A 22662-nucleotide genomic window follows, 5' to 3' on the forward strand; every position below is an offset into this window, starting at 1 on the left:
CTACCCTAGAGTAAGTGTATACAGCTACCACAGTTAAGCAGCTAGTCTGGTTCTCTGGTGCCAAAGGTACTGACCTTGCCAATCTGCTCTTGGGGCATAGTTTGAACCTTGGGCAAAACAAGGAAAAATACACTTTCTCTGCTTAGGTAGGATTATCACTAGCAGATTCTTCTTCTTCTTCAACTGCACTTTTTATAGAAGGGTGGTTTTTTTGTTTTTTTGTTTTTGTTTTTTGTTTTTGTTTTTTTACATTTTAAGTTTGCACTTTCTGGTTCTATAAATTGCACACTGTACTTCACCTTTTATGTAGTTAATTAAAAACAGAAGCCTAATTATGTTGTTTGCTTTCTCAAATTAAACAATTCCCCTTCACACACACTCAAAGGAAGCAACATGGTAGGTTAAAGGTAGATGCCTTTCCCCAGAGATACTTACTCTAATGTGTCAACAAAATAAAATAAAAACCTAACCAAACTGTAATCGATAACCAGGCTGAATCCCATAAGCGCTTCAACAAAGAACAGATTATACAACATGCTACTAAGGCAAAAACGAGGACAACTACTCTACTGGAGTGTGCATGAAACCCATCCCTTTACATTATTTGGTACATTGTACTGTTAACCATGTTTCTGCCATGTGCTACTGTACAAGAATAAAAGCAATTTTCCAACCATGTGTGTGCATTCACCATTTTGTTTTTTTAGGAGCACAACTTAAAAGGTAATACAGCTGTGTTTTTTTTCCAAGAGGCATGGAAGAGCTTCTCAAATTCATCTACCATACAAATAACATCCCTTATACTAATTATCTATAGCTTAATGAAGATGCTTTGAAAGTACAGTCCAGCACCGGCCACAACATAGCTGGGTAAAACTACTAAACCAGACTCCTTGGGCAAGTTCAATTCTTTCAAGACAGTATTTGCCCTGTTTGGAATCTTGTTTATAAAGCCACCAGTTAAAAAAAAAAAATCTAAATATTTAGTCTCTAAAATCAAAAACTGCTCGTTAAGAGCGACTTATACTTGAAACTGAGTCTGTTTCACCAGGTCAGACTTGAAACTGAGTCACTGGCCCAGGCCACAGCTCTACTTAAAATCAACAGACAATTAAACCTCAAAGAAAATCACTTCTATTTTATTACTCCTAGAGAGATGAACATCACTGCTTCTTAAATATATATTTAGGCAGTGGCATTCAAACCCACAGTCATGATTGAGACCACGTTTTCCTTGGCGCATATACAAATTCTATTAGAAGATAAATCTAACTAAAGACTTACCTCAATAAATGAGGTAAAAAAATAATGGAAGGACAGGAAGAGGTCAAAACAGTTATGAATTTCTTTTTAATGAAATTTTTATTAAAAAAAAAGCAACTTCAAAGAGAATGAAATCTTATGAAAAGTGATATAATCTCCTGTTTCAAATGACTAAAACACTTAAAAGCTATCAAAACTAAACAGAACAACTCCCACTGACATCAAATGTAGCTGAGCCAGACCCAAAGGTGGAAAAGGAATTTATGTTTCTTAACTTTAAAAAAAAGCTCCAAACCACATAACTTGTAATTATTAAGTTCTCTAAAATTCTTAAGTCAGAACAGAAAAAGCTGGAAACAAGTCACTATCATTAAAAACACTCACCTTTACATTGTGCATACTCATGATGTTACCACAGTCATCCATGTACTGCTTCAGGTCCTTGTCCTGTCAAAACACCACCATCATTGTTCAGTAAAATTCTGGACACTAAATTATGTGCATGCTATTTATTGTTAGAACCGACAAAGAAATCATCCACCAGAAAGCAAAAGTTTTTTGACAAAAACCCACATTTTTTGACAAGAAAACACAAAAGCCTGAACATGCAGAAAACTCTGGCTTTGCAAAGGGTAGAAATGCTCATGTTTTCCAGCAAGTTACACTATCCCAGCACACATTATTTGTTACTGCCTTCTCCTCCACCTTCTGCATCAGTGTATTTTATGAAATGCTACATTCCCCAATTACACTGGAAGAGCTTTTCTTTATCCCTCCTATTACACTTAAATATTCCAGCATATTATACAAAAATATTACATAAAGCTTCAGTGAGAAAGCAGCTACGATGGAAGAGGCAAGCAAGTGAGGCATGTAATTCTGGACACTTGCTTGAAAAGGATGCAGTGTAAAATGGTTTATCTTGAAGTATGCATTTTTACTTAGAAAATTTGTGAAAACTGTGTCATAATAAAAAAATATCATGGGGGTAATAGCATAATTATTTTTTTCTTCATTAATGATTTTGGTACAAGCAGACATTTTCCTCAGAAAGAGGAAAGGTAGCTCACAGTAAATTGCTACTAATGAAACTTTGAAATTATCAGAACAATATTTACTTATTTACGGTAATCTTACAACTGAAAATACTTTTATAATTTTCCATTCACTCTAGCTGCAGAAGAAAAAAATTAACAATCACAACATTTTTAAAAAGATGCCACAGACTTTTGATATGTCCATGTTACTTAGAAACAATATTCTCTAAGGAGATGCATCAAATGTGATTGAAAAAAAAAAGTGATTGAAAAAAATGTGATTAAAAAAATGTGATTGAAAAAAAAAGCTCAGTAGTTGTTTCAATGCTTACCAGATACTCAAAAACAAGAGTCAAAGACTTGTCCGTGTGAACAATATCATGTAATGTAACAATATTTGCATGTTTCAGATCTTTCAATAATGACACTGCAAAAGAGAATTTTAAGTATAAAATAAGTAAATGTGAGACAGAAAAAATAAATGCAGTACAACTAGCACATCTGTACATATAAGGTGTTTGTTTAATTTTTAAGGTTAAGGAGATATTCTACAAAACATAGTATTCATACAGCATAAGGTAACCCAAATATACAAAAGGTATTTAATCATCAAACATTTGAAAAACTTGTAACCAGAGAACTGTAAACATTTCCTAAATCATACATTTCAGGCAGAAGTAGTCATTTCCGAAAATGTATTCTGAATCCCTGAAAGCCACTCACTATATACACATAATTCAGTATAAAACTATCCACATCTCAAACACTGTGTTTGAGAACGCAACAACCACCACAAAGTAAATACATTTGAAACATTAAGACTTAGTTTGTCTAAAGTTCCAATTTTCTTTATCAAAAATTACATCAGTTTCTTGCAGCCTGTGTTTTTCCACCAACAGTACTTTGGACAAATAGAAAGCAAGAAATATCTGAAATTCTAGAAAGCATAAAAAAATCATAACCTTCTCTTATGGCCGTGCATGGTGCTCCCTCTTCATGCTCCAGCCGAATTTCTTTCAGAGCTACCAGGTTCTCTGTCAATTTACTTCTCCCCTTATAAACTGTTGCGTAAGTACCCTACACAATGGAAAAAAGAAACTCTTAAAAGCTGTTCCTTCATTGAAAGATCAGTTAAAAAGAAAATATAAACTTTTATCTGAACTCATAATAGGTTTCATTTCAGATATGATTAGTTTTTATATTTTCTTCTTTTGATACAAGTAAAACAAGCAAAATCTTTTGCAAACACAGAAGGCACAGGGGATGCTCTAAAAATTATATCAAAAGCTTCTGAGAATATATCTACTGAAGAAGTTTGATCAGGTGGTGTTAGTTAAGTTCATCAGGTTCACTGCTGGGATAATTTACCATCTTGGAAGGCCATATTTTGACTAAAACTGGCTCAGGTATCTTTAAACTATGCTGCAGCTGTTTTTCCACAAAACACCTAATACTTTTTGATATAGCTCCTTATCTTTGTTACATATTTTCTGTAAGAACATTTTGGGGGTGGGGGGGGATCGAACTTTCATTTTTGTTGACAAAAAGAACAAGAAATATCATGAAGCTCATCTTTTTCAATTTACTTAAACAATAAAATATTCAAGACTCTTTTAAGATGCTTTACATAATGACAAGAAATACTGACTAAATCACATATTTGCACAACTAATTCCAGCAATTTGAGAGAGGAAGCAATACCAAGCTACAAAACCTGCCCTGAGTTAGAGTACATATCTTGTATTGTTTGTTACACTTGCTCAGTAATGCAAATGAGATAAAATACAGCTGCAACTAGGACTTGCTAGCGATTAGATTAATATTGCCCTAAGATACACAAAATTACACCATGCCTAGTGAGACATCTAACAAATGAGAGGTAAAATTAAAAAAAGATGCATTTGGAAATAAAAAGAGCGCAAAGGGAGAACTAACGGCAATATTCACAGCTCACATATTGACCAGCCCTGCTTCCTTCTGCAGTGCTTGGTGCATACCATCCTGGTGCTCCTCGCCCATTTTTGAACCCATTGGTCAAGCTCAGTCAAACTGGATAGGTCCTAAACCCACCCCCACCCCCAAATTCTACAACTTCTCTGGAAACCAGTGGCTAGCTGGAAGGCAGAAAGCCCAATTACTGCCCTCCCAGAAGAAAAGGCAAAGAGAACTCTTGCCCGGCTCAGCGGTGTTGTGTCTGCTTTTCTTCCTTGTTAAATATATATAGAACATTTGTGTGGCTGAGACATTGTTACACATAGCAAATATGTTTGGTTTCCTGAAAAGAAGAGAAATTCAATAGGTGTTTCCAAGCACGTAGATATTTTCAGTTGACACAAGTAAATTATACAGAAAACTTTGTCATCAAAGCAGTAATCATTTCAGAAGAAAGCTATACGCACCTCTCCAAGCTTTTCTAACTTGATATAGGTTTCCATTTTTCCAAATCCAATTTCTGACTGAAATAAAAACAAATGGTAAATTGATCACAGAAATTAGTGACACTTAAATTTATCAGCAAGCTGAACTTTGTTTCCAAAAAATACCTCACAGTACTAGAGACCTCAGCTCCAGGTTTCCTCTTCCGTTCTGACCTCTCAATGCCTCTTCAGTCTAAAACTCTGCCAGTAAAATCTTTATATATCATTCTGCCCTGTGACATCTTTAAATCCCTCCACAGACTTCAGCTTTTCCTCGGCAATTTAAGTTTCATAGCCCATGCCTTAAAGTCTCCCCATACTGGGGTACTTCTGGGGTACTTCTTTTTTCAGTGGCTGACTTTGCCTCTGCCACGCAAGTCAGGAGCACTGTATGCCTATATCTTCATCAAACACCTTCTGAAGATGGTCTGTAAGATCACTATTCTTTTCCTATTCGAATCCATTGCTACTCATATATTTAACAGTTATCTCTTACAATTATTTTCATGTAAGAATATTCTCAATTACATTAAGCCTTTATATTGGTCTTACAGTAGAAAGAATGCTGGAAGCAGACATTCAAAATATGTCAATTTTGAAACTGAGTTACAAAGTGCTTATAGCCTGTACACGGTCAAAATCCAGAGACTTCATGGGGTTCTGCTTTACTGACAACTAAATATACAGGAAGACAAAAAAGCCAGGTTTTCTCCTTAGGACCACTCCTTCCTTCCACTTCCAAACCTAGCTCTCCACTTAATATTTCTGTCTAGGGAAACATACTTTCACATCGGACTGGCTTCAGCACCTACTTCCACAACAAGTCAAAATATGCTGATCTGCTCTTAAAATCCTATGGATATTAAAGGTGTATATAATTTCATTGCGTGTAACACTCAATATGTAAACACTCTTGACTGTACTAGGATTTGACAATATGGAGATATACCAACAGAAGCCAGATAAAAGCGTCTGTTAATTTTCAGAACATATGCATGAAAATACATCTGAAGTAAGTGCAAGACCTTGTCTATAAACATATTACGACAAATCTATGATAAAAAAGGACAAATAATTTTTGCTAATATAGTATTAAAAATAATTCTGCCTTATGAAATTAGTGTTAGGACTGAAATGTTTTAGAATTGCATATGGATACTTTGGCGCCAAGTGTCTTTAAGAGCTTGGTGAAGCCAGGCTGTTTATCCCAAGATACTTGCAAAGTTGGTATTCTGACAACCTTTTAACTCTGCTGAGATTTTAAGCATACCACTGATACGGTTACAGTGTCAGTAAAATAAATATCATGTTTTCAAAGTATATTTCAAAGTACTTAACAGATGCATCTGAAAGTGAACTTAGATGGTATTAGAAATAAAAAGATATGTTTGTGAGTTCAGAGAAGAAACAGAACAAGAACTTGTAACTGTTGGTCTTGTTTTTGCCAGACAGTCTGGAGTATAACTGTTAAAAGCTTCATTTCTTAGAATGTTTGATGTTGTTCCTCAAGAGTGATAAAGTTAGAATCTTCTTTAGACTATAAAATCTTACAATATTTCTTACTTATAGAGGGCAGATATTCTTTATGACCTGCCTGTACATATGCTTTGGCATCACTATCACATTTTAGTTGACCACCACTCAAAAGAAAACCTAGTTTTTAGACTCCTCAAACCAAGTAAGGTTTCGTTTTTCTTTCAAAGTCATTCCTGAACAATTTTTTTTTTCTTCTGCAATACATATCTGGCCATCCCAATTTACACAGAAACATTAATACATCTTTTTATGTTCTGTTATTTCTAAGGGTTGATGCATAAGAGACGCATGCATTCTGCTGCACATGTAGTACTGTACTTGTATACACAAAATACACAAATACTGTAAAAACTATTTTTTTGTTATATTTCAAAGAAATACACCAGACCTAAAATATCACAAGTCCTCACTTTGTCCTTTTTAGGGCATTTTTGCTTTAATTTCTACTAAGCCTTGAAAAGAGACATGCCTTTGAAGCAGAGCACAACATTCATATATCGTAATTACTAGTCTGCTAGTAACCTTTCAACCACAACCCAACAACAATGAGTTGGATTTTATTTTTTTTAAAGGTTAGTTTGAAATAATAGAAGAATAATGGAGCAAATGCATGCCTGCAGGCCACAGCACTGCCAGTAGGTTTTATTTGGACTTTTAAGCCCTGAAAGCATTTCTAAAAGGCAAAACAAAACAGTCTTGTGACAGGAAGTCAATTCTGTACACGGATCATATTCATTAGAGGGCACTGTTTTTCTTTCTTTCTTCTAGAATATAAAGAGAACTTCAGCTGCGCTCACTTAGGGTTCAGTGTTGAATGAGCAAGGGAGCTGAAACACACAGGAAACTCTTTCCACCCCCCAAACATTATATCCCAGCACTGAAAAGGTTATATTGAAAAGGTTACTTCAACACACCTGAGTCCAAAAACAGAAGTTCTGAGAAATATATTCTCCAAATCAATGCTAAATCAGTAACTCAAATAAGTGGCTAATGACCTACAAAATTCTGAAGCAAGTATTTAAACTTGCTACATTATTAGTACTGCTTTCAGTACTTCAGTCCAATCTTTTCTTCTTTTAGTATTGTTCATGTAAAAGGCAACATGCAAATCAGAGCTTTTGTCTGGAACTATTGCTTATTGAGGGGAAAAATACATGATAAAACTCATAACCATTGATTTGTTATACACATTATTAATTCAGGAAGTGTAAAACAAGGATATCTCACAGTTAACTAAGTTAATTCTGTATACAAGCTTTCATATTTATTTTTCAGCAAATACGCCATTAAATCAATAGAACAAAAACCAAAGTGGACTTTATAAAACTATCCAGTTTTTCTGCACAAAGCAATGAATTCCCACCAATGAATTTGCTCAGAAAATCAGTAATGGTCTAGAGATTCTTTAAAATGTGGATTAACATTAGGAAAGATGATAGATCAGTTATGATTGGAATTTGATGATTTTTGTGAAAATAAGACCAAAGCATTTCTTACACAATTTCAGGGATGTTCAAATCTAACAGAGTGCCTCGGATTTCTAATATTTATATTGTAATTAGAAACATAAGAATCTTCCTCTTCCAGTCTACAAGGCAAGACTTTCCTTTAAAAGAAACATAGTAATCGAAATTGGTATATATGAATTAACTAACTAATATCCTTAGGAATTCAGATACACTTTAAAAAAAACAACCAAACAAACACGAAACTACCATTCCAATGGCAAACTAACCATTAGAAAGAAAATTTGTTATCAAATACAAACAGAAAAAGGAAGAAGAGTGCCCTTTAGATTATGCTGATTATGGACTTCCCACTACAGCACACAGGAGCTGCAGCCTTGATCTAAGACTATGCAGACTGACCTTTTCTCAGACAGATCATCCCTGCTCTAAAGAGCTTATGGATCTAAGTATGCACTTTTGAAGTTGAGTTTTGCCACTGAATGGATCACATCCCTCACTGGGAAACGACAGGGCTAAATTTGCAGAAGCAAAAGGAAAGAAAGGGTGACCTTCTCCAATGGATTCTGGCAGGTGCTCAGTACACACTGAGAGTGCTCTGTCTTTCAGGACATAAAAGCCCAAGGTGCGAATGAAGATGAACCCTATATGCCATAGGGACATCTGCAGTAAATCAAAACCTAAGACAGAAGAGGTCAATTTTACAAGCCAGATACATTAGACTTACTAGTGATGCTCTACGAGAGCGTCGACTCATTGGTTGATCAAATGGCGGGCTGTTAATCTGCAACTTTTCAAGATAGCCATCAGGTATCCTGATGTCAGCAGGCAGTGACAAACGCTTGTTCAGATCCTGAAGTAAATAGTGCAAAAAAGAGAAGGGTCAAGTAAACTTAAATAATAATAATAATAATAATAATAATTTTTGTTTTAATATCTGTAGCGTTATTATTACTATAGTATTACTATTTAAAACTGAAATATTTATATAAATGAAAAATAAGTAATCTTAGAGAAATGTTTGTCTTTTTAAAATGTGTTATATAACGCTTACCAAATTGCTTAAATAATGGGCTCAGAAAATTCAGTGTCTTACAAACTCATTCTGTTAACAGGAGGAATGAAATATAATTAATTACACTGAGGATAAATATACTGAATTTACTCGAATATTTATAAATATCTGGAATACAGAAAACTGAGAAATCAGAAGCTGGTAAATAAATTTCTTTTCATGTAATAATTAAATCAGAATAACAATTTTGTCAGTCTTACAAACAGAACCATTTCATTAATGGAACTAAACTATTAAAAATGTTAATACCTTTTTATTTCAAATTCTTTACAATGGTATCTTTAGAAAACCAATCTGAAATTAACATAAATGCCATTTTCCCTAAATTGACTCTGTAAGTTTTCATCAGCAAATTTTTCAGCAATATGTATCATCTCTAAGACAAGAGGGAAAAAAATGACTTCACCTTTCAGCAAACTTGAAACAAAACATAATTTTGTGGGGCTGCACATTCTCACCATTTTTGTATTTTTAGTTTAGCTTTAATCTCAAACATGTCAGAAAATGAAATCCCAAATATTCTCTTCAAGCGGCCAGTCGCCATCACAGAGCTATATGGAAAACATACCCAGACTCACAACAACGGAAAGTAATTGCTAAAACAAAGGACTTGTTGTTCAGCAAAGGTAGTTAATCCAATTAAAGTCATACTCAGTATCAAACTGTACAATCCATCTACACACATCCTACTCTGGAATTAGGAGAACATCTCTGGAACCACCTCAGGTTTTGCATTCTTCCCAGCAGAAGAGGTAGGCCAGCTGGTAGACCCCAGATTTAATCAGTAATGACCTGATGGCAGTAGGGATGCTCTTGATGTTACTATTCTCTCTTATCTATCATCTCAAGCTTTGATTTCTGGGCATCCTGAACTAATCTAAATGCTGGCAGCTACATCCCCATGCTGTTCCCCCCAGTTTTGGCCATGTGTTCCTACTCATGTCTTTGCAACAGCTTTGAACTATTTCAGCATGCTAAATCATTGGGAAGCTATCTCACACGGAGCGCATAGCTTTCTGCCAGCTTTCTGCTCTGAACAGGTTCAGTGTAAGGTCAGACACACTCGGAGCAGGAACGACCAAGAGGACAGCAACACGTGGGCTGAAGGGGCAACAGGGCAATCCCAGGAGGCCAGCCGCTACACTGGCTTAAGCCGTCAAGGACCTGCATCATTAGACTTTTCAGGACTTGAGATCTTGGTGGACAACTTGGCAAACTTTCAGCATCACCAATGTATTTGAACTATGTATATGCATGAACTGGTCATGTACCTGAAACAACAGCTGAGCAAAAAATATTATTTTAAAATATATTAAAAAAGAATCGAATCCAGCAATTAATTTAGTTTCTGGTAGGATGGAAGTGCTAATACACACGCCCACCCCCCAAATGATGGGTGTACACATGCTGTTCACTATCACCACTGGGTACGGACAGAAATCCTTGGACTGATGCCACTGAAGCTTGAACTTCTGGCAGTTGACTCTCCTGTTCTTTCTTTCACTCCTCGTATCCGCTTAAGTACAGAGAATAAAATCTCTTAGCTTGCTCTTTGCAGCCCAGCATCAGCTTCTCTAAGTGGAGAATTCAGTGCCCATATTTTTCATTTTGTACAGAATTCTTAACTTGGAACCACAACCTTTAAACAAAGAAGTATTGTTGATGTACAGACTGAAGAACAGAGAAAGGCAGCTTTGATCACCATTTTGAAGATCAATTAAAAGAAAACAAAAGCATCTCTCAGTTTTGGCAGCTTCCTATTTCTTTACTCATTTTCAGCTTCTGCATTTCACAGTTTTTAAATCATTGGCAATTTAAAAACTAACTGCCTGTGTGGTTTTGGGGAGAGTGCAGGAACTAATTAATTGTAACGAGAGCTAGGAGTAACCCCTTCCTTAAAAGGATTTTTTCCATTACAGAATTCACCTTTCTTCTTTTTAGAAAGCTCTGCTAATGCAACAGGCAACTCAAATTCAGTAGTTAGCAGCATCTGAAGGGAGAAATACCTTCCCCCAACCCCAATGGGCTTCAGTTTATTAAAAACAAAAAACAAAAAAACAAAAAACACTTCATGAAAAAAAAAAAGCACACCACCCTATTATTTAGTGCATTCTTCAGAAAATTCAGGTAGCACGTCAAACCAAATGAACTCAAAGGAAGGAGCTTCCTGATGCCTTAAAGGAAGCAGCTGGATCCCCGCACTACAGTGGCAATTCCTAGGAACTGCTGGGACGAGACTGAGATGGCAGAAAGAGGACCTCCCAGATCCAACAGCCGGGCAATATCCTGATTTTCTTTCTCCCATTTCTCAAGAACAATAAAGTGAAGCAGAAATTTGCCAAATCCCAAAATGGCAGAAGAAAAGAAAGCTGGGCTGAGTTTTTCAGCGTAACCTGAACACAGCAGATACCATCATTAACCTATATATCCTGGGGCAAAATAGCTTTCTCCCACTCCTAGCTATTAACTCTAGAAGCAGGGAAATCTGCTGTAATGCTCTTATTATTGTTCCATAGTGCTTATTTGACAGTATTTTAATAGAGTCTCTTTATATGTATACTAAAATCATTGACCACAGCTCAGAGGCCTCATGAAATGCTGACGGGGTTGATTACATCCCGCAGCTCACTCTCCACCTCCTCTTCTCGCACGGCACTTGTCCTTCTGGCAAAGAGAGCGCTGCTTCACAACTAGGCCTGCTGCCTTGAAGAAGCGTTCCCAAGCATATGAAGTTGAACGGTTTGTAGAAAGAAGAAAGCGAAAGCAGCCTTTAGCCCTAATGGCAGCCCTCAAACTGTAAAGGATTTACTGTTTTGGAGTCCAGAAAGCCAAAGTACAAAACTACTGGTGGAGGTTACTGTACCAAACCATAGATAACAATATTTTAGGTACAAGAAAATATATAAAGAAGAACTTCTAAAAATTACTGTCTCTTCACCCTCCCTATTACTTCAGAGATCCGTGTGACTTACCCTCCATCCTAAACTGACTTAAGCTGTGATTTGCTGTACTTGTGCCCCACAAAACATCATAAAGATACTGTTTGAATCTAAGTACTTACTGATGGTAAAGCCCCTAAATTGACCCAGTCGGGGGAGAGGGGGGCAGGGGGAGAAACACCAACATAACCTATTTTATACAACTCCCAGGCCCCCCCCCCAAGTGTTTCTTTAAAACACAAACACAACCTCACAACCTGAGGGGAAAATGGGGAGAGGATATCTTTTTCAGGATATCATCTATTTTTAAATATAATTTCTATACTGACACTTGTATACAATGCACAATACCTAATGGTTATCAGTCTTTCCCCCCCCCAAATGAATGCTTAGTGCTGGTAGCTTAAAACTCTGTCATTTTGCAAATAAAATGAAAACACTACCCACGCTCCTTAACTTCTCAGAGCTCAAGAAAGTCTCTCCTCTGTGAGGAAAATGCAATGACTTAATGGAAACTGCTGCAGATACCCTAATCATCTACACTACTATTCCACTTGTGACACTCAGGCATGTGTGGTTGTGTTGCAAGGCTTACAAAACCATGAGCATTAAAAAAAATACATATATATATATATATATATATATATATTTTTTTTTTTTTTGAAATTTTTACCTACCACAGTCAGCAGCCTTTTATGACACCAATGTTCCAAAGGATATATAAGGTTACTTACATGAAGTCTACTACTATCATTAGCCTTTATCTAACTACTTAGAAATGGCAAAATTAAAGAAAATTATTTAGACTGTACACCCAAATATCTGAAAGACAGGAATTACTACATTCTGTTTGCCTGTGCCGCCTTACTACCACCCAGTTTTTGCAATAAATGAAGCAACCATCTCATGGAAAAAAATGCAATCTGAATTAAATACTACGCGGCAACATGGAAGGGGGCTCATTAGAAGCGCACGACAAATAAATACAGTGTTTCCTAGCAGCTAAGTAGCAAAATTGGAAACTAAAATTACATCACTTTGACATAGCTGAAAAACCCAGTAATTTAACAGAGATTACATTAAAAAGAAAAAAAAAAAAAAGAAGCCCCTATCATACGCCAACCAGTTTTGAAGCTGGGGTGTTCAAGGACTAAGTAGTCTGCTGACACTTAGGGCAACCTGATTAACTGGCAGCAGCAAAAGACCACAAAAGTTTCCACAAAAGGTAAAGTATGTGCCGGGCAGTAAAGTCGGCCGGGGAAAACTAGTCCATTTCTGCACTGGCAGTAAAGCCTCTTTATGGACAGGACGCACAGGCCAAGCATGAGCCTTGGCGTGCGGAGCCTGGAGTTGCACGACCACCACGCTCCCCAGCTCCCCTCCCTCCCCCTGCTCTTGCGGCAGCTCCTGGACGTTCCCGTCGCGGTCTTGCTATTGCTGCTTCAGTGGCACCAAAGCCTGCTTCTCCTGAATGCTGCCGTTCCTGGTGATTTCGGCACGCTGCCAAACTGCTCTAGTGGAATGCGAGCAGCAGGGGGAAATGGTGATTTTTCCAAGTATTTCTCATTCTCTTAAACCATTGTGGAATTCCACGAAACAACGGAAAAAGACACTTCTCTGGGCAGAGGACTTTGTCCAGCCTAATTTCATTTACCACTCGAATCTAATGAAGTGCTAGCATTGCTCAAGACAAAGACCACAAGACACCATTTATAATGGAAACTATTAGACAACTTAAATGTGCAGGCTGTTACGAGATCCTGCTATGATGTTGTTTAAAGAAGTAATAAGGAAGCATATACAAAATTAATGACAGGATTATTTTCACTATGCTCTTTAATTTTTGATACGTAAGATCTTGAACTTGCCAATACTACACAGTTAAACACCCCATTTTAACACAGAAATCAATTTTGCATCTCTCTGAATCTTTTAAACTTTTGCTTCATTTTTAAGTTAGGAAATTAGAATAATTCCCTAAATTATTTTAGGTATTAGTTTTTAAACACAACAGGTGGGCTCTTAAACTACGTACACATTCCCTCGTCTACGCAGAGGGAACCTGGCTGCACTTCTTTGTAACTGTAACAACCAAAGGTTTACTGAAATGCAAAACCTTAGTTTTCAGGGACCTAAAATACATCACCTAAAATAAACTATGCATTAGAAAACTAAAGTAATAGCATTTTTCTGTACGTCACTTTAGTCCTCATTTGGAAAAATAAGTTTAAATTTGTGAAAAATTTCTTGTGAATTCATAACATTTTCCAGTTTGACTCTTTCACGGTTATCTTTAGGGTCAGCTTGCCACAAAATAAATCCTAATGTTCAGTAAATGTAGTATTGTTAAAAGTTCAAATGCCTACAATTAACTATGTTGCTTAATGAGCTACTTTTTGATCCACTTCCAAACCATATTCTGCAGAATACATTCAAGCATCATGTGCTTTGCTAGGTAACCAGAATGCTCAGGTGGCATTTCCACCCTTCTACATTTCAAAACCACGTTTTTCTTTCCTCATGTGTAATGGTTAATGCTTAATCTTGCTTCATCAGTGGCAGAGAAATGTATACTATTTTTATAACTTGTTTGAAACCAAAATAACATTTGTTCCACTCCGCTTGATTGGAGATAAAAATGCAAGCACTTGTCACTCTAATATCAGTTTCTTGTCTATGGAGATAAAATATCCCGACTTGTCCTAATCTTTACTATTTATTTCCAACACTAGCTACAGCAAATGCTCTGAGAAAAGCTACACTTTGTCAAGCCTTTCCTTTGGTCTGGCTAGTATCCAACTGACCTGCTGTAACTTTTCATGTATAGTCTATCTATCACAGACTACTTTGGGGCACGAGAAGCTCTGGTAGGTTTTCCAGCTTAAATCCTGCAGGTTCTGTGGGCTGAGTAATTTAACATTGTAAGTAAACAAATACACCTTCCAAATCTAAACACCAAACAGGTCCTGTTGTTTCACATATATTTGGAAGTAAAAAACATTCTACCTTTTGACTTCTTCACCTTCTGGTGCCCATTTGGACATCCCAAAATACTACTGCAAACATCAGCATCTTCACTTGCCATCCACAGTAGTCCCTTCACAAGGGTTTAGCACTAGCATTCTGTTACCATATTTCGCTTTCACATCCAATTCTCTAAAGTGACTCTGTTTCTTTTCTACCTATCCAAGTCTGCTCTCCTGTTCTCCCTAATACAAACTTACCAGATACTCCTCTTTCTATCTGGTTGGCTTGGCCCATGTAATATTCTTTAGTGCCATGGCTTGAGACTTTCTGAAAAGTCTAACTCCTGGTTAATAAATCAATTTTCACCCCTCTCTGAAATCTTGTCAAAAAATTATATATTTCCACATAATGTATCTATTCTTATCTGTAAAAGGAGCACCGTTCACTTTTCAAGCATTGAATCCGGTACTAAGAACAACTTCTCACTTTCCTTAATTCACCATTTATGCTTTGTCACGATGCACTACACACTTCAGTAAATCCACGTGTAACGTAAAGAAGATACTTACTCAGGATATACAATGTTTGAACTCTACAGTTAAATGGTTATGGTTAAATATGGTTAATGGTTAAATATACCACAGGAAAAAAAAAGGAATTTCAAATATGCACACTTTTAAGTCTGTCTTCTGATGACACAAGTCACTAACTCATATAACACACATTTAGATAACAAACACTAATGTTTTGTACAAAATAGAATACCAATAATCAAAAATAAACAAAACCAGTAAATAACCAGAAAACTGCTTTAGTGAAGAATTTGTTGAGGCTTTCTTGCATTCAGTTCTCACTATGCTAAAATGTCAGCATCTCAAGTGGGAAAGAAGAAAAACTGAGACTACTTTCATTTTTATCATTCACTAATGTGCCAGTTTGCAGACCGTTGCTTTCTTCCTGTAGTAGCAACAATAAATCTTTCCCCATATCTATTGGACTGCAAATGTCAACAATTTTTTTTAACTGAGAGACTGTTTCTTTCAGAGTGTTGCTGCACTTGTAACTGCGGTAAGGGAAAAAAAGATTAGGGCTTCTGCCAGTGAGGTAGTAGGAGGTGAAAAGAAAAGCAGTCCTATAGTACTAAGCAAACGGTCAGAAAAATCAGAAGGAAAAACCATGATATATTGTCTGACAAGAGCATCAACCTCAATTCATTACTCCTTCTGTGTCAGATTAGCTAGCCTGTATCTGAAGCCGAGCAGCTGACAGCCTCCAAAAACGGCAGTCCAATGCCTGTGGCCACATGTTCCCATTACTTCCTTGGAGGAGAACACGCTTGGAGCTGACGACTCAGTGATGTGGTTTCAGAAACTCAACCGGCAGAAAACTACGCCTTCAGAGCAATGTGAGTAATTACCTGCTGATGGAAGTTCGGGAGCCAGGGGACGAAGGAGGCTGGCTCTTTCAGGAGCTGCTAGCCAGAGGACTAGCGCAACTCTACTGCCAAGCTGCATTGTTATAAGCCAGTCTTTATTGCATTGGTGATGGTATTTTTCAATACCATCACCAAAATTTTGTAACATCATCATAAAGAAAAATAACTGCCAAGTCTGAAGTCACCAGTTTGACAGCCCGAATAGTCCACTACAGATCAAATGAAAACAATTTGCTCTTTTGTGTAAGCATCGGCCTGAATTAGCTTTCTCACTGGTTTTAGCAAGCACCAGAGAGATGTGTCAGCTGCAACCACAAGCTGCTCACTAATAAGTCATAGTGCTTTTGTTCACTGAAGAATGCTTCATGAGATCTCAAAGCTACATCTCAACCCTCTATGCAACACAGTTCAACTCCATGGCATGCTTACCATAGAAAAAAAGAAATCTTCTACTTTCCTCACTTATTTTAAATAAAAATGTATATTATGTGTTACTTAATAATATGCAAAGAAAATAAATTGAAAAACACTTGCATATGCCAATGAGAACTTAACACAGTCATATACAATCTTAAATGAATGTACTTACTGTACCATTTTAGTATCAGATATCATGTGAAGTTGTTTTCTGAAGGCTGCCTTATCAAATTTCAGTGCATTTTTGTCAAATGACAAAGTTAGCATAGTTAAAGCCAACTGGATTCTCTAAAGAATTCTGACATATTACAAGGTTGCTAGAGGCAAAAGCAAATAGAAAAAAAACAACCCCAAATCACAGAACATATTTATAGAGAATCCTGTTGTTTGGTTACAGCAGTGCAGACTTGGAGACCTCCAAAGTCTTGAAGCAAAATGCAAGCTCAAATATCCACCATAAGAAATTTATACAACCTCAGCATCATGCTTTTTTCACATCCTTTTAAACAAGCCTCAATGATTTTAACTAAACCCACTGTTTTAACAGCTGGGATGAGTTATCTATGCCAGTTTTCCGATTAGGTATATCAAACCAACATGTCTGTCTGTGTATGAAAATATCCTAAACCCTACAGACATGAAAAGCCAACAGGAATGAAACAATATGTCTATAATACAAATAATAAATTTAAGGTACCACCATTTGTCGTGGAGCTACAGAGAGCGAGCATGTGAACAAACTTTAGTTTTTAAAAGACAACTCAAAAAAAAGAAAAGTAACTAGATAACACTTATCTAATTCCAGGCTTCAAGAAATGCTCAATGCTAAAGCGTGGCTCACACTGTAATGCTCATCTTACAGCAGGCCCATGCTCTAGTAACAGGTGTAACTATAATTTCATCATGATGCAGAAAATGGACTTTTTCCTTCTCCTGCAGGATGGTTTGTATCTGAACATTATATTTTTCTTCTACACCCAAATGTTATGTTTTTATTTTACTGAAAACATTAAATCACAATGAATCAATTACCATTCTATTAAATTTGAGAAAAGCGTCAAAGAACCTTTTCTTCTATTACAAGTAGTAGTGAAAATACAACTTTAAGGCCCATCTGCAAAAGATCACTGCTACTTCTCACTCCATAAATCCAGGCTGTTCTTTAGACACTCTGCCAGTGTGCAATGCAATTGAAGAAAGCATCGGTTTCAAGTATTTAATTGGACATGCCCTTGTGGAATCATGTGGCTTGAAGTTGTGTTTGATCATTACACAAAATTATTAAAGGTGTGGAATTCATTAATCAATTAGATCATGAGGGTTTTTTTTCCCAATATACTAGTCAAAACAAATACTCAAAATATTTTCAGGAATTTTGTCATAAGGTTGAGCCCACAACCTCTAACCCCAACAAATAGCTTTCCCGTTCTGCACGTAGGGGTGCTAGGAAAAGATGAGGAGCTAATTGTAATCAGTGAAATATGGGTATTACCATGAATTCAAAGCCTTAATCTCTATTTTGGCACTAGGAGTCACATTTTTCTGGCACACCTATTACCATCAATCAACAAAGCAAGGACTTTACTGCTAGGAATTAAAGAAACTTATCACCAATATCTACAGTAGTTATGGCCACTCAAATAAAGAAAATATATAACAACAAAGAAAACCAGAAGCGCAAACAGCTAGCTTTTGTTTTATTTACTTGAGCACAGTGAAAAACTTATAAAAAGAAAACTTGCCAACATCTTTCCAGTAATATTTATAACTACTACTATTTTTTAAATTCACAAAGTCAGCATCACAGTTCAATAGGTAAGAATTTATGTCATGTAAGCAGTTAAAAATATGAATTCTGAACAATTTCTTCTTCAAATTATTTTTAACAGGAATTTTAATTCCATAGATATGCTGTTTAGACACCCAAATAGCTGAATAAAAACTGCTCTTTCATTTTTTTTTCCTCCCCTCAAAAAACACATTCAGGTTTTGAATTTACTTCCTCTCTCCCAGCAGTTTTAAGGTGATGGGTTGAAACTGTTTAGAACAAATACAGTATTCAGAAACTGCATTCCAGGAACTTCTATTCACAGCCAACAAAATGAACAAAAAACCCAGAGATGTAATATATAAAACCAGTTTTGAAAAATCTGAGACAAGATAAATAAAACTCAAATATGAGATATTACTTTATGTTTGTCAAGTGTCAAATAAAGACATTGAAAATTTGACCATTTTGACCAATTTCTGTAACAGAGAGGGAAGAAAAACTGCCCAGAAGTAAAACGCAACATAAGGCGATCAGCTTTCAAGAAAAAGAGAGATAGAGGGAAAGGGCACTGGAAAAAAATACGACAAGACACCAAACAGAACAAATTACTGCGAAAACACAAGTTTCAAACAGCAAGAAGCCTGGACGGAAGAAGCGAGAGTCCTGAAAGGCAACATCATTTCTTCCCTCTCAAGACTCTCTTCCTGTAAGATTCTCATTTCCAGACAGCAAGAGCACAAGAGATAATGAAGGAAAAACCCCCCAAACCCCGAATGAAGCTGCAACAAAAGCAGCAACAAACTCAAAGCCAACAACACAAGTGGTCTAATAGAAGAGCTCTTTGTAATGTCAATGCTTCCAAACACAAGACGCTCGCATCAACACAAAGCTGCAACTATCAAAGGGGATGTCCCACGGAGAAATCAGGTAATTAAAGAAAACTGCTGGAACTCAGAGTCTGGAACTGACTGTCCTGGACAGGAAAGGAAGGCTGGAGGGCAGGGTACGAGGTAGCGTCCCACTCTGGGATGCTGCATCCAAGCACTAACTTTTCATCTGCTGTGCTCCAATGATTGCCAGCGTAGACTGCCAAACATGTCCAATATGACAGATTACTTTTAAAGGGATCTTTAAAGAAGCAAGAAAGGAACTAAAAAAAAAAAAAGTTTTGAAACAAAATCCCCCAGATTAAGACAATCTTTATAAAAAGCATACTGACTTTTATAAAGGAAGTAGGGAAGCAGGGGAAGGCAAGAAACTTAATAGGAAGGAAATAGGAAGCAGCAAGAGAAATGCAAGAACCTTTGGCATGAAGCTTAGAGGTCCCTAACAAAAGGACAAAAAGGCATCACTACATTATCCTTATTCCCCCAAAATCTAGTAAAAGACAGGTTCAGAAGTCTGTTTGTTATCCAAGCTGAAATAATTTTTCTTGTAGCAGCAACATTAAACAGAAGAAAGAAAGTCAGCTAATCAAATAGATCAAAAAGAGGTCCATCTGTTTTGTCAAGGCCATATTAATAATTTAGAACATGCATGTGTGTTTTTAAAAGTGGGATTTCCAAAGCATCAAGCTTCATGTGAACCTGAAGGCAGATCCTGAGTTTACAAAAATAACAGCATAACTTCTTGTGCAACCTTGCAAAAAGTTGAGTGAGCTGCCAAGTGTGACTGGATGGAGGCAATACTGGAGTTCAACCTGTGTGAAGTCAGTAATAGAGTAAAATCAAAGAAGTCTTGATTGCATTTGACTCCATCTTTTTTACCCCTGTCTGGCATTAAAATCATCTGGTAGGTGACCATATGCTTGGACTCATGTAAGAATCAGGAGAGAAGCTGCCCATTGTCAGGAGACGCAGAAATCAGATAAAACCTAACAAATAAGGCAGGAGGAGTCATACGGCTGACAAACACCCAAGTAAGGGGGAAGGAAGAATTTTTGTTCAACAGTGCATGACTGAACAGGCACCGCGGGGAGCAGTGCTAGCGAAGCATGACTTAAGTGGGTTCAGGATCCTCTCAAGTGGCAGGAGATCTCGGGCTGAATGCTCACGCTCTTTGATACAGTGCTTCCTGCAGTGACAGTCCAAAACTAATGACAGGAGAAAAGATCTTACTGCCTCTGACTGAACACCTGAATAAATACTGCTGTCCAGTCTACTGTTCAAGAAGTTAAACAGCTGAACGGAGGCCACCAGTGCCCTACTGGCACATGGGAATGGCAACCATGAACCAGATTCTAACTCGAATGCTACAATCAGAAAATCTCAGCACTATGTCAGTTTAAATCTCAATAATTTTTGTAGGTTTTTCTCTGGAGCAGGTACATTTGCCTAGCTGGACCAACTGCAAATTGAGTTATTTGATCCATGCCAGTCAAGACTGCTGAAGTATTCATAACTCTGCTATATGGGGGGAACTCAGCAAAAAACACATTTCCCATCCGCGTTCTCTCTCTTCTGAAGCTACCCAGTACAACGCATGCCTGGACATGGGACCACTTCGTACTGCTTTTAAGCTCAAGAGAGAGAAATACAGTGGCCAACCCTCTCAGGGGAAAACTGTACCCAATAGTGATGTGGTAGGAGCAGTGTGATCTGGAACAAGCTCCTGTTACTAATGTGACAGTCAGATGGTCAGAACTATTTCTCAGGATGAAATATCTGGGAAACAGGCTGGTGAACAGTGAGCTATGGCCCAGTGCCAGTTCACATACGAAGACAGCTTACAGACCTCGGACTTCTGCGGAGGGAAAACAGATGTTCCAATTTGCAGAGACTGCATCTCCTATTTTTTTATCCACTACAGTTCTTAATGAAGCATCCAGTATCCAGTGCATGGGCACAAGGCCTCCAGTGAGCACTTATTACTTGAAATGTTTTTATATTAATGTATTACTGTCCATGTCTTCTTTTTAGCAAATCAAAGCGAAAATGCTTTAAGCTGTAAAGTAACTCCATGATCTGGAGAAGTGTTTCTCATTATACGATGAGAGCATCTACACTTAAAATATATATACACATACGTATTTATTCTTAGGCTATATTGCTTCTGGCACTTGAAAGGAATGATTACATAAATGTGTTCTGATAAACAATTTTACTGATTCACTAAGTGATCATTAGTATTAATACTATATTACAAACATTTTAGTTAAACAAGAACTGCTGTTGGGAGCCAAGTTCCTCACACAAGAGATGTTTGCAGCTACTGTCAATAGAGTTGCTGAATGAGAACATATATAATGAGTTTAAAAAGGAAAACAAGTGCTTTATGGACCATCCATAATCTATGAATTACAGGCAAAATAAATTTTATCTAGACAATACCATGACATTCCAGTACGTTCTTTTTCTTTTCCAAGCAAACTAGGATCGATAAACTGGAAAGAATCTAACCCCACAACTGCAATGTTGTCAAATGCAGAAGCAAAAGCATATCATCTCCCTGTTTATATCAGCCATGCTGGCCTAAATTTGATGTCATTTGTGGGGATAACAGATTGAAAGTTGGTATCTCCATAGCCGCTACTGTGGATAGAAAATTTTCACCCCAGATAATTCTACACTGTAAATCAGGATCCTTGTTGCAGTATAACTACTTATCTAAAATGCACCAAATTTAGGTTACACAGAAGTATGACGATTTCCTGTCTAAAGTGGGTCAACCTAAGATTATGAAATTTCAACTTTCTTTCACAGAATCACAGAATCACAGAATCACTGAGGTTGGAAGGGACCTCTGGAGATCATCTAGTCCAACCCCCCTGCTCAAGCAGGGTCACCTAGAGCACATTGCACAGGATTGCATCCAGGCGCATTTTGAATATCTCCAGAGAAGGAGACTCCACCACCTCTCGGGGCAACCTGTTCCAGTGCTCTGTCACCCTCACAGTGAAAAAGTTTTTCCTCATGTTAAGATGGAAGTGTCTGTGTTTCAGTTTGTGCCCATTGCCTCGCGTCCTGTCGCTCGTCACCACTGAAAAGAGTGGTGACTATGAAGATTCCTATTCACTATTTCACTATGAAGATTCCCCTAGAACAAGGTGTGTGTGTGGGGGGGGGAATGCAGCTTCTAGCTGTGTCTGCATTGTGCATTTTGCACTCCTCTAGCTTTCAGAAAGTGTGTGTGTGAAAATTTTGGCAAGATTCAGGTTTATTTCTCAACAAAATATTTCAAATGTTCTGGCTAAGAAAAACTGTCTGCTCTTCAACAATGTTAAAACCTTATTTGTAGCTCTCATTTCATTAACAATTACAGAAAACAGCTTTATTGTATGAAACACTGCAGTGCAGACTGACATGAAGGATCAAGAACTACTACAGTATAAAAGAAGGGA

General features: G+C 37.1%; 1 protein-coding gene across 4 annotated transcripts in view; it reads right to left on the bottom strand.

The window, feature by feature from the left end:
* Nucleotides 1-22662, bottom strand: part of CDK17 (cyclin dependent kinase 17) — a 61970-nt gene that overhangs the window by 9830 nt on the left and 29478 nt on the right. For all 4 annotated transcript variants that reach the window (XR_003253532.1, XM_026066043.1, XM_026066044.1 and 1 more), the window contains 5 exons: nt 8447-8572; nt 4700-4756; nt 3263-3377; nt 2633-2727; nt 1648-1710 (listed from right to left, as the gene is read on the bottom strand). Coding sequence is in view for 3 of the 4 variants with exons in the window: in XM_026066043.1 (XP_025921828.1) it covers nt 1648-1710; nt 2633-2727; nt 3263-3377; nt 4700-4756; nt 8447-8572 (456 nt within the window). In the remaining variant the exon portion in view is untranslated. The remainder of the gene's footprint in view (nt 1-1647; nt 1711-2632; nt 2728-3262; nt 3378-4699; nt 4757-8446; nt 8573-22662) is intronic.

Source organism: Apteryx rowi, unplaced genomic scaffold (assembly GCF_003343035.1).
Source record: "Apteryx rowi isolate R43461 unplaced genomic scaffold, aptRow1 scaffold_237, whole genome shotgun sequence".
NCBI classification, from domain to species: Eukaryota; Metazoa; Chordata; class Aves; order Apterygiformes; family Apterygidae; genus Apteryx; species Apteryx rowi.